Genomic DNA, 13,000 nt, shown 5'->3' on the forward strand with positions numbered 1-13,000 from the left:
TGTGACTTTTAAAGCAAAGGCTGACAGACCTCCACCGGTGAGAAACACTGTGTCATTTCGAAAACTTAGGGCAATTGATGTTGACTCATTCAAAGGGGATCTTCTGAACTCAGAGTCCTTGAAAGCAATCATGCAAAAGACAGATGTTGATGAGTTAGTGAACATATACATACAAGAACTTATATCAATTATTGACAAGCATGCATCATTGCGCACAAAAAAACATTATTCAGAGACCAACCTGTCCCTTGTATACGCAAGAACTTCATGGTGCTAAACATTTAAGGCACAAGTTGGAACAGAAATGGCGCAAATCGAGACTGACAATAGACCACCAGCTTTACAGAGAAGAGTGTGCAACAGCAAATAGGTTACTAAAAAAGGCAAAAATACATTTCTACTCGGATAAAGTAGAATCTTGCCAAAAAGATTCAAAGAGTCTTTTCAAAATCACAAAGCATCTGTTAGGTGCTACAAATAACATCACTTTACCAAAAGCTGCATCCTTCAAACAACTCGCTCAAGACTTTAGTGACTTTTTCATAAGCAAAATAGACAAAATACGGACAGACATAGCATCCTGTTTTGTATCTGACATTACTGATGACACTGAAACACAACCATCAATGGAGGACTGCCTAAACTGTTTTACTCCGGCAACACCAGAAGTAGTGAAGAATATTATTCAGGCATCTCCATGTAAGTCGTGTGAATTAGACCCAATACCAACTTGGCTTTTAAAGACATGCCTTGACGAGCTCCTTCCGGCTTTGACAAAAATTATCAACACATCACTGGAAACCGCGTATGTTCCAAAAGAATTTAAAAAGTCTCACGTTAGACCTCTTTTGAAAAAAAAAACAGGCCTTGATTCCAATGAACTAAAGAACTACAGGCCTGTTTCAAACCTATCTTTTGTCTCAAAAGTACTGGAAAAAGTAGTAGATAAACGCATTGAGTACCACTTGACTTCGAAGAACCTACATGAACAGCATCAGTTTGCATACAGAAAGCATCACTCTGCACTTCTCAAAGTTCAAAATGACATTCTTCAATCCCTGGATCAAAACGAAATCACAATCTTGGTAATGATTGACTTATCAGCTGCGTTTGATACTATCGACCATGAAACGTTGCTTAAACGCTTGGAAAAGGACTTCGGGATCATTGGCAAACCACTACAGTGGATGACTTCTTATCTGAATGACCGCTGCCAAACAGTCTCAGTAAATGGCGAACTATCTACTCCAGTCCATATGAAATACAGTGTACCACAAGGATCTGTCATAGGACCGAAAAACTACATCAGTACACAAAACCCGTTGGTTCAATCTGCAGAAGCCATGGACTGAATCATCACACGCATCTCTTTCACATATGTTATAAATAAATAACAAAATCTGAAATACTGTTGAAAAATGGCGTTAAACCAAATCACATTCACATATGTTATAAATAAATAACAAAATCTGAAATACAGTTGAAAATGGCGTTAAACCAAAAACCATGAAAGGTTTGTTTCATGTTTAGAAAGGGATTGATCTCGTAATGTGTTTTAACGTTGAACATAATTTATGGATGATCTTGTTTTAATTACTATTCATTTTAATCTTTTACCAATATATTTTCATGTATGTATGTGTATGTATGTGTTCTTTATGTTTTTGTAAAGCACTTTTGAACGTACATATTTTGTATGAAAAGAGTGCTATATAAAGTTAGGTATAGTAATAATAAAAATAATAATAATAATAATCGTTTTATGTATTAAGGGAAATTTACCCTTTTAGTTTTGGATTGTGGCCTTTCTTGATCACCCATGTGAGCCGTGGGCCGGTGGTCTAGTGGTAGGTAACACGCTTGACTGTCAATCCAGAGGTCCGGGGTTCGAATCCAGGTCCAGGCACTGAAAATTTCTGAGATGCTCTTGAGTGTCTCCCACCTAACCAGAAGGCATGTACTGACTCTTCCCAGAGTGTATCAGTGCTATACACCGGGCACGTTAAGGTAGCAGGGTACACTTAGATTTGAAAATTTTGGGCACGGCCAGGCTTACATGTAGCGAGTCGCAATATTGCACTTCCCTAATGAGAAGAATCAGGGTGGCCATTTTTTAAATTCTGTGCATGTTTTGTGCTTTTTAATTAATGGCAAGATCAGGACTCTCATACAAGAATACAGAAAGTTATCAAAACGAAAGTTTTACACAATCCATTAAAAATAGCATGCCAAAATCATCAATTTTGCACTTTTTGAACAGCCTGCAATGATCCCGCTGCAGGAACAATGCCCAATTTTATTGCATTTCTCAATTTTATAGTCCCTATTGAACTTCAGGATATAAACGGCGGAATGGGGGCCCGTTTTTTCACAAAATAGCGAAAACGTTTCTGAGTATCAATCAACAAGCACGGAACCCTTCCGTGAATTGAATTTCCCGCGCCAAGGTGACTCATCGATTCATACAAAGCTAGCAGCAGTTAGTTTTACAACTTGCATCAGAATTTTACATGTATCGACTGTTTAAATTTTCTAAAGAATTAACAATCATTATCTCTCACCTTAATTTACAGACATTCAAAATCACGAAGTTCTAATTATAACAAGTATTGAGGGGGCCAAAATTCGAAGTGTAGCCTGCTACCTAAAGAACCAGACTTCTATTCGCAAAGAGATATTCTAAATTGGCCGGACAGGCCTGTATCTAAAAAGGATTTCTCTCTATCTGTTCTGGGGGCTTTATCCCACTCTGTCCCTCTGGTCAGATCGCTGTGTCTATACTAGCAGAGGATAAATTTTTGTATAACATTAAAGTATGCACTTAACTTCTATCATTGACAACCTTTTTGAGTTCCATGATCAACAATTAGGCTAAGTTCGCCGTTTTCTCGGTTAAATTATCCCCCTTGAAAACGCCTGACTGGGCGATATCAATGCACGACAACCATAACAATAAAACAATAATATAAACATACTGTCGTTTAAGTTATCGTGCGGGACTAGTACAGACTAAATACTGTGTTAAGCTTACGGTATGCAAAATGAAAATAAAAAAGTGAGCTTATTTCACCTTTTTTCTTTAAATTAATATTTGTAGGATATTAATAAATGTTTGGACAAGGTAAAGTGTTATTATTTTCACACACAAATATTGATTGTTGACTTTGGATGTTCACTATAAGTCATATGTAATTCAGCAATAACTTTCTAATTTGAGTTTTTTCATCTTTATTTTAGACAGCATTCCTTTGTGTACTTAATAACAGTTGAAACAGTATTCATTTCATGTACCGAAATCTTGTACTTTTTTGGCAAATAAATTTTATCATACCCACCCCCTTTTTCTAATTCCAAAGTCTGCGTCCCCTTAACACCACTGTTCAAATGGTTAACTGTACAAGAAAGAATAAATAAATAAAAAAGAAAAAAGACGAACCATGTTTTATTCGTTCATATTCATGGTCATAACATTCATTTAAATATGGATATACTATATCAAATCATAGTTAATACTAAACGAAATAAATAGAATAATAAATCAAACCCATCAAATGACGCAGTTACAATGGCAACTTTTCCAATTAATTTTCCCATCTCACAAATATAATATCAAAACTTGCACACCATTTAATGTCAAATCATGGTAACACGTGAACCATTTAACTGATGCGTACGATGTTCTGTTAGGGTCATCGGTGTTGTTTCGTCCATTCGCCCTGCCGACTTGTAAGGGAAACAGTTATACAAGACGTAGATACGAATATGCGGTATCAATATTGCACTTTCGCATATTTCGTGTATTCGCGTTTCAGCATAATGTTATCGCGATATTGTTCCTCGTCCTATGTGAGAAAATTAACGATATTACGACGCGAAAGTGCGATATTAACATCGCATTTTCGTTTTTTCGTTATTCCACCCTGAATTAATTTTATGACGTGAAAACACGTAATCATGATGCGAAAAGCGCGATATTAATATACTTCGTATCGTGCCATCGTATTGTATCACCATGCTGTCGCCTTAACCAATCTACAAGGTGAAGGAACGATACAACGATAACCGTAAATGAATACTGTATCTCCGTCTGTGCATCGTCTTATCACAAAATTACGGAAACGTTTATGGGCCTCGCAATGTCGTGTTAGATAACGCAGATTTCGACATATTTTCGCGAGAAATCAACATATTATCACAACAAGTCGATATATCTTTTTTCAATGTTTAATCATTTTTACTCGAGATCCGCGTAAGCTGTAATGATATCTCGACATATTTAGTCGATATAAACCATCCCTTTCTTGATTTTCTAACGCAAGTTCTCGTCTTAACCCGACTATATATAAACAAAGTCACTTCAATGACAGTGACCAGGGGCGTAGGAAAGGTGAGGTTGGGTTAAGGATTCAGTATGTATGCGTGGATCTTTGGTCTCGTCAAGCAGAGATTTGTTTGTTTGTTTTGGATTTAACGCCGTTTTTCAACAGTATTTCAGTTATGTAACGGCGGGCAGTTAACCTAACCAGTGTTCCTGGACTCTGTACCAGTACAAACCTGTTCTCCGCAAGTAGCTGCCAACTTCCCCACATGAATCAGAGGTGGAGGACGAATGATTTCAGACACAATGTCTTTTATCAAATCGTCACGGAGAACATACGCCTCGCCCAGGGCTCGAACTCACGACCCCACGTTCCGTAGAACTGCGCTCTCCCTACTGAGCTAAGCTGGCGGACTGTCAAGCAGACTAAACAATGAACATAAATATAAAATAAAAACGTATAGTAATTCCAGAATAAAATGCGGATTTACTGTGTATAGGCAGTTTACGAGTACTTAGGCACCAAATATTCACTCGGCGGATCATTTGCCTTTCTATAAAAGGACTCGGTAAAGCTGCTAGTTATAGCAAGACTAAAAATTTATTTCTGGTTTACGGCAATTTGTAAGTGCTTTAATGCTACTCGTTGACAGGTAGTATGAAGCAGAGAATAACTGCATACACAGTTTGGTTTGTCTGTGAACAAATAACATATCACTAGTACATAACACATTTTTATAAATATTTTCTGAGTGCATATTTTTTTTCAAAACAGCAACAGCAAACAAATTAAACAGATAAAGAAAATTAAAAAAGAAAACAACCTCACAGTAAAATATCCACAGTTTTACTTTCACAACAGACGTCCGTCAGATGTTGTGAAAGAGAAGCAATTCTTTGAAAATTATTTTTTCTATTTTTATGGATTTCATAAATGAACACCAAGAAACCTTTGTATTAAATAACAAAAATGATGTTTTTCATAAAGCAGATCTAGGTTCAACATGGATTTCATAAGAAAAAGTAAATATTCAAATTAAAAGAAAATACAATGATTATGTTTTATGAATGGATTTCATTAAAAAACGTCCGAAAATAACAATTTTTTTAATTAAAAATATAAATAAGTTAATCTAGAATACAGTCGGATTTCCGTAAAAAGGTGATTAAAGGAAATAAATAAATAAAATGTTGATGTTTTTATATGAAGAAAATTAAGACTGCTTGGATATCCTAAAATATCTGTAGCATTGCATTTGACGGACCAATGTGTTTGTAACACTGTCTGCTATCTGTCACCTCACATGGATTAGGAACTTACATACTATAAGTGGTCAACTTGAATAGTGTATACTTTTATTCATGGCAGGAAATATGGAACTTGCTTTTGTGTACATTCATATATCTTTTGTGTGTTGTCAGAATTCAAAGGAATCATGGTAACGTTACTGTGGTTTTTAGGAACCGCTTCTTAGGACATTGCGCTCCCAAAAATTGCAAACTAAGTGCTGTAATGGTTAAAGTACAGTTTAAACTGCACAACGGTCACTTTATATTGGTGGTAAGCCAGGCTTCTAGGAACAGGGTCAGTGCTACAATTCCCAAAATAATTTCCAAAATTGCGTTTATTCTACTAATTAAACTTCCAGCTATTTGATTTGTCTTACTAGCATGGTACTGAAAATGCCCGCCCAATATGAAAATACTTGGTACGGGCCTGTAAACCCAAATTTCATATTTCTAAAGAGAGCAATTACTATGTAGGGATAACGCATGTTTTTCGTGTTATAACGTTTGCAGAATCCCTGGGGATTGTTTGGTGCCCGAGCCCGTAGGGCGAGGGTACCAACGTATCGCGAGGGATTCTGAAGATGTTATAACACGAAATGAACATGCGCTAACGCTATTCTAGCATAAAACGCGGAAAACCCCTAATAAATGAATACATTCTACCTCAACGTCATTAAATTCCCATGAAAAGCGCGGGAATATCTGAGTTGTTTTTTCACGTTGACGTCATTTCCATTTGAATTATTCGTTTGGAGCCGTAATACGTTTACGCTTTGCCACGGAACGCGCATATATAAAAAGGTGTTATAACAGCACGTGAGCGCGAAAATCTCTCTGTTAACACACGTCTTCTCTCTTGTTAAAACACCCCCAAAAAGTGACAAGAACAGCAGTTTTATGCTAGAATATATTACGAGAACTCACTTTAGTAAATCAAGAAAGGGGCGTTTTATATCGTCACACTATGTCGAGATATCTTTATAGCTTACGCGGATCTCGAGAAAAATTATTAAACATTGAAAAATGAATACAATAAATCAATAAAATATATCGACTTGTTGTGATAAAATGTTGATTTCTCGCGAAAATATGTCGATATTTGCGTTATCTAACGCGACATTGCGAGGCCCATAAACGTTTCCGTACTTTCGCATCGTTATATCGTTGTTTTACCTAAGGTTAAGAGAGCTATTTTGTACGGAAACGTTTATGGGCCTCGCAATGTCGCGTTAGATAACGCAAATATCGACATATTTTCGCGAGAAATCAACATATTATCACAACAAGTCGATATATTTTATTGACTTATTGTATTCATTTTTCAATGTTTAATAATTTTTCTCGAGATCCGCGTAAGCTATAAAGATATCTCGACATAGTATGACGATATAAAACGCCCCTTTCTTGATTTACTAAAGTGAGTTCTCGTAATATATTCTAGCATAAAACTGCTGTTCTTGTCACTTTTTGGGGGTGTTTTAACAAGAGAGAAGACGTGTGTTAACAGAGAGATTTTCGCGCTCACGTGCTGTTATAACACCTTTTTATATATGCGCGTTCCGTGGCAAAGCGTAAACGTATTACGGCTCCAAACGAATAATTCAAATGGAAATGACGTCAACGTGAAAAAACAACTCAGATATTCCCGCGCTTTTTATGGAAATTTAATGACGTTGAGGTAGAATGTATTCATTTATTAGGGGTTTTCCGCGTTTTATGCTAGAATAGCGTTAGCGCATGTTCATTTCGTGTTATAACATCTTCAGAATCCCTCGGGATACGTTGGTACCCTCGCCCTACGAGCTCGGGCACCAAACAATCCCCAGGGATTCTGCAAACGTTATAACACGAAAAACATGCGTTATCCCTACATAGTAATTGCTCTCTTTAGAAATATGAAATTTGGGTTTACAGGCCCGTACCAAGTATTTTCATATTGGGCGGGCATTTTCAATACCATGCTAGTAAGACTAATCAAATAGCTGGAAGTTTAATTAGTAGAATAAACGCAATTTTGGAAATTATTTTGGGAATTGTAGCACTGACCCTGTTCCTAGAAGCCTGGCTTACCACCAATATAAAGTGACCGTTGTGCAGTTTAAACTGTACTTTAACAATTACAGCACTTAGTTTGCAATTTTTGGGAGCGCAATGTCCTAAGAAGCGGTTCCTAAAAACCACAGTAATGTTACCATGATTCCTTTGAATTCTGACAACACACAAAAGATATATGAATGTACACAAAAACAAGTTCCATATTTCCTGCCATGAATAAAAGTATACACTATTCAAGTTGACCACTTATAGTATGTAAGTTCCTAATCCATGTGAGGTGACAGACAGCAGACAGTGTTACAAACACATTGGTCCGTCAAATGCAATGCTACAGATATTTTAGGATATCCAAGCAGTCTTAATTTTCTTCATATAAAAACATCAACATTTTATTTATTTATTTCCTTTAATCACCTTTTTACGGAAATCCGACTGTATTCTAGATGAACTTATTTATATTTTTAATTTAAAAAATTGTTATTTTCGGACGTTTTTTAATGAAATCCATTCATAAAACATAATCATTGTATTTTCTTTTAATTTGAATATTTACTTTTTCTTATGAAATCCATGTTGAACCTAGATCTGCTTTATGAAAAACATCATTTTTGTTATTTAATACAAAGGTTTCTTGGTGTTCATTTATGAAATCCATTTTAAAATAGAAAAAATAATTTTCAAAGAATTGCTTCTCTTTCACAACATCTGACGGACGTCTGTTGTGAAAGTAAAACTGTGGATATTTTACTGTGAGGTTGTTTTCTTTTTTAATTTTCTTTATCTGTTTAATTTGTTTGCTGTTGCTGTTTTGGAAAAAAATATGCACTCAGAAAATATTTATAAAAATGTGTTATGTACTAGTGATATTTATTTGTTCACAGACAAACCAAACTGTGTATGCAGTTATTCTCTGCTTCATACTATCTGTCAACGAGTAGCATTAAAGCACTTACAAATTGCCGTAAACCAGAAATAAATTTTTAGTCTTGCTATAACTAGCAGCTTTACCGAGTCCTTTTATAGAAAGGCAAATGATCCGCCGAGTGAATATTTGGTGCCTAAGTACTCGTAAACTGCCTATACACAGTAAATCCGCATTTTATTCTGGAATTACTATACGTTTTTATTTTATATTTATGTTCATTGTTTACTCTGCTTGACAGTCCGCCAGCTTAGCTCAGTAGGGAGAGCGCAGATCTACGGAACGTGGGGTCGTGAGTTCGAGCCCTGGGCGAGGCGTATGTTCTCCGTGACGATTTGATAAAAGACATTGTGTCTGAAATCATTCGTCCTCCACCTCTGATTCATGTGGGGAAGTTGGCAGCTACTTGCGGAGAACAGGTTTGTACTGGTACAGAGTCCAGGAACACTGGTTAGGTTAACTGCCCGCCGTTACATAACTGAAATACTGTTGAAAAACGGCGTTAAATCCAAAACAAACAAACAAATCTCTGCTTGACGAGACCCAAGATCCACGCATACATACTGAATCCTTAACCCAACCTCACCTTTCCTACGCCCCTGGTCACTGTCATTGAAGTGGCTTTGTTTATATATAGTCGGGTTAAGACGAGAACTTGCGTTAGAAAATCAAGAAAGGGATGGTTTATATCGACTAAATATGTCGAGATATCATTACAGCTTACGCGGATCTCGAGTAAAAATGATTAAACATTGAAAAAAGATATATCGACTTGTTGTGATAATATGTTGATTTCTCGCGAAAATATGTCGAAATCTGCGTTATCTAACACGACATTGCGAGGTCCGTAAACGTTTCCGTACGAAAGTGAATTATTTTTAACATCGTACGTATTATCACCCTTAGGTCAACGGTACATAAGATAGTGCGATAACACGATGCAAAAATGTAATGTTGATACTGTGTTATCGCTTCTTCGCATCGTGCTATTTCACTATCGCCGTTACCGATCTATGAGGGTGGATGACCGAAAACAACAATGGCCCTAATGGAACACCGTAATCTAAAGCATCTAAATGTGCAGATTTTAAGTTGAGAATGAAATTTGAATACCTTGCTTACTTGTTTGAAATGCACACGATATCATTTAAGGTAATATATACAAGTTTTTGTTTGGTATGTTATTAACACAGATATGTGTATGGTAATAATTGTTAGAGCATAAAGCTCAGGGACGGATGAAGTGTTTATATAGAGGGTTTATTCATAAATAGGCGTGAGTTTGTTTGTTCGTTTCTAAACTTTAAAGTCACCACCGGAGAAATCTTCCAGGAGAAGAATTAAAGTTGAACGGTAGTGCAAGATATGTGAACACCCATGAAACTATACTGAACAAAACAGCTAATCCGTTGTTTGCTATTCCGCCAATATCTTAACAATTATTGAAAAAAGCTTTTATTGAAATCAAGCATAAAACATTTAAATCTATCCATACATGTTTTAGTCACGTTTCAAAATTTCAGAAGTATCAAATCATGCAAAGACATAAATTTATTGCGTTTACTGTCACATCCTTCTTTAAAAAAGTAAAAAACAAAACAAAAACATAAAATTGGGAGAAATGCCAAGCCTGCTAAGATTATTTTACAAAAAATATACAAGAGATCCCAACTACGCTATTTGTGTACGCACCATTTACTGGTTAACGTAATATGGATGATACGCAATTCTTGTGATAATATAATGATAAAATGTACACGGATACCTATATTTAAGTAGCTAATTAAAGACCTAAATAAACTTGCAGTTTCTTCAAATATGTCAAAAAAACTTAAAAATACCATTCGCGTCGAATTCTGACCAATTGACTAAACAGAGCTATCTCTTTCAGAGGTATACGGTAAATCGCTCTGTCGCAACTTCCGAGCTAGTGCATGTCGCGATAAAAGACCGTCAACAAAGGTGAGTGTCATCATATATTTTGCATTTTTACAATTATTGTATCGAATATCAAAAATCGGGGAATGATAGGCGATGTAGATATGATTTAACTTTACAAAGAACTTAAAGTTTGCTAATTTATTCTTAATTTGTGGTCGCGGCGGTGTTTACCAGCAGTGAATTTGGCCGTTTCGTCATGAAAGCACTTTCACTGTCAAATATTTTCATTTTCTACATAAGATATTTACACTTGAAACTGACCAAAATGTAAAACAGTTTTAAAAATACTTAATACATAGTTAAACTTGAAATACAGAACCTGCTTCTATGTGTTAAAAAGCTGCAATGATGTTGTTAACACCCATAAATATTTAACAGAAATACTGTTGCAATTCATTGTGCAGAAGAACACAAGATAAATGTCAAATCTTAGGAACTTTTACAATATAAATCCATCCTTGGTTATCCTTGCTCTGGGAAAATAACAAACACTTTTTTTGTACTTTCAGATTGTGAGAGGTTTCAGCAGTTGAATGTGTAAGTGCTTAATGCCTTACTCATAGTGTCCATGCAGGGACAAAAAATGAATGACTTTAATTTCAGTGGTGCAGTAAAGGAATGGCACAGTGCCAAACACAGACACTTATATGAAAAAAAAATGCCTATGTGTTGTTAGTATTAGTACAAAAGAAGTGGAAGGACATATGTGTTGTTCGAAAATACTTATAAAAGAAGTGGACATCTGTGTAGTGTAGTTGATTGATGGTTATATGATTATGTGAAAATGTAGAAGTAATGAAATACATGTTGTTGTGTTTTTTGCATATGATATACTTAAAAAAGCACCATTTGGGTTTGATTTTTTTTTTAAATCGAACACAGGAGGGGAAACCCCTCCCGCACCCACCCCTTATCCCGCCACGCAAACTTTACCCCAGCGCCTTAAAACGCATTTTGCTCTTACCGGCCTCTGTGGCGAGTTATACTGATATCCAGTCTTTGTAGCAACATCCTTGTCATTGTATGAAAGAAGATTTTTTTTATAGAAGACTAATGTCCTTTTTAGCATGAGAGCAACATTAGACGGAACTTTGATTTTAGAGAAAACTGTTTGAACATTTTTACATTTAATTTTACTCGTATGAGATAAATCAGCAGCTGCATCAAGAAGAATATAATAGACATACACCTCTCAAAAAGTAAGTCCTGTGTTGCATCCGAGACCTCTATCGCAAGAGAGACATTACAAACGAACCATAAATTGGTATTAGTACCCGGGGTAGATCGCGGAGTGAAAGGGTATTTTTTCTCTTTAATATAAAAACAGCGCAACAAAGTGTGTTTTTCATATCATATATCCTATTTTGTGGGGAGCCCCCACAAACCCTCCTGTGGAGGAGGGTGGGACACAACCTTCCTAATTAATGCCTGTCGGGGCTTTGCCTTTACCATTCAAATTTACCTAACAACCACGAACAAACGCACATACTCGTTTGCCTCGGTACTACGGTCATGTATAGTGTAATTATTCGTGATATTAAGAATATGGCGGAAAATAGTTTAGTAAATTAAAATGAAATAATATACCTCAGTTCGGTTATGCCTTTTAAGATGGTGACTCAAAACATATCCTTTTTATACCCCAAGCATCTACTGATGCGGGAGGCATATAGTGATTGTCCTGTCCGTCCGTTCGTCCGTCCGTCCTAACGAATGGGACCGTTTCGTCTAGCACCAATACCGCTTACAAGAATAAATTGATACTAATACAGATGTAAACTGTGACCATTCCTCATCTTCAGACATCACCTGACCTCAGTTTGACCTTGACCTTGACCTCGTTATGGACTTAGGTGCAAAATCTATCGGCAAGGATGCCAATTGGGGCATCAAGCGTTTATTGAACGCAGCTCCTTGTTTCTCATAATATTGGCAGAAAAACAGGGAGGCACTGGCCTCCCTGTGCCTCAGTGTAGCTACGGGCCTGGTTACCTAGCTATCTCGTGGCAGAAACATACCACCATAGTTTAGAATATTGTCGTGATGTCTAGGCAGCTAGGCTCTAAAACTTTTTCAGAAAAAGTATATCTAGATCTGAAAAATGCACACATTTTGTGGAAAGATATCAATAATATCGTGATAGTTACCTAGCTATCTCGTGGCAAAAATTTGCCACCATACTAAATATAACAAAATTTTAAAGATTTTCGCGAATAAGATTTCATAACGCGTTTTACGATAAATAAATAAGATAGTCTTACCCATAAGATGAAGCCGTTACAATGGCCACTTTTCCAGTTAATTTTCCCATTTTACAAACTTTCACTCCTTTTTGCCAATATTTGTTACACTGGTCACTTCATCCAGCTGTGATTTTATCAGGCGAGAGTGCGATTATTTTCGCAATACACATAGTATCGTTTAAGATTTTTTATATACAACTTATTTAAAAGATGATACGATAAGGATGTTAG

General features: G+C 36.1%; 1 protein-coding gene and 1 long non-coding RNA gene across 5 annotated transcripts in view; one reads left to right on the forward strand and one right to left on the reverse strand.

Annotated features, from left to right (window-relative positions):
• LOC123548564 (dehydrogenase/reductase SDR family member 4-like) overlaps nucleotides 1–12,993 on the reverse strand; it is a 37,213-nt gene extending 24,220 nt beyond the window's left edge. For 2 of the 4 annotated variants that reach the window (XM_053546177.1, XM_053546175.1), the window contains exon 1: nucleotides 12,788–12,990. In XM_053546177.1, coding sequence (XP_053402152.1) covers nucleotides 12,788–12,837 — 50 coding nt within the window. In that variant the 5' untranslated portion in view covers nucleotides 12,838–12,990. Of the gene's footprint in view, nucleotides 1–3,544; nucleotides 4,001–12,787 lie in introns of those variants that run through there. The other 2 variants (XM_053546176.1, XM_053546179.1) reach the window with 2 other exon arrangements.
• On the forward strand, nucleotides 10,105–11,329 carry LOC128557814 (uncharacterized). The gene is made up of 2 exons (XR_008371412.1): nucleotides 10,105–10,547; nucleotides 11,036–11,329. It is a non-coding gene; the product is annotated as an uncharacterized LOC128557814 (long non-coding RNA).
• Nucleotides 12,994–13,000: the final 7 nt, after the last annotated feature.

Source organism: Mercenaria mercenaria, chromosome 6 (genome assembly GCF_021730395.1).
Source record: "Mercenaria mercenaria strain notata chromosome 6, MADL_Memer_1, whole genome shotgun sequence".
NCBI lineage: Eukaryota > Metazoa > Mollusca > Bivalvia > Venerida > Veneridae > Mercenaria > Mercenaria mercenaria.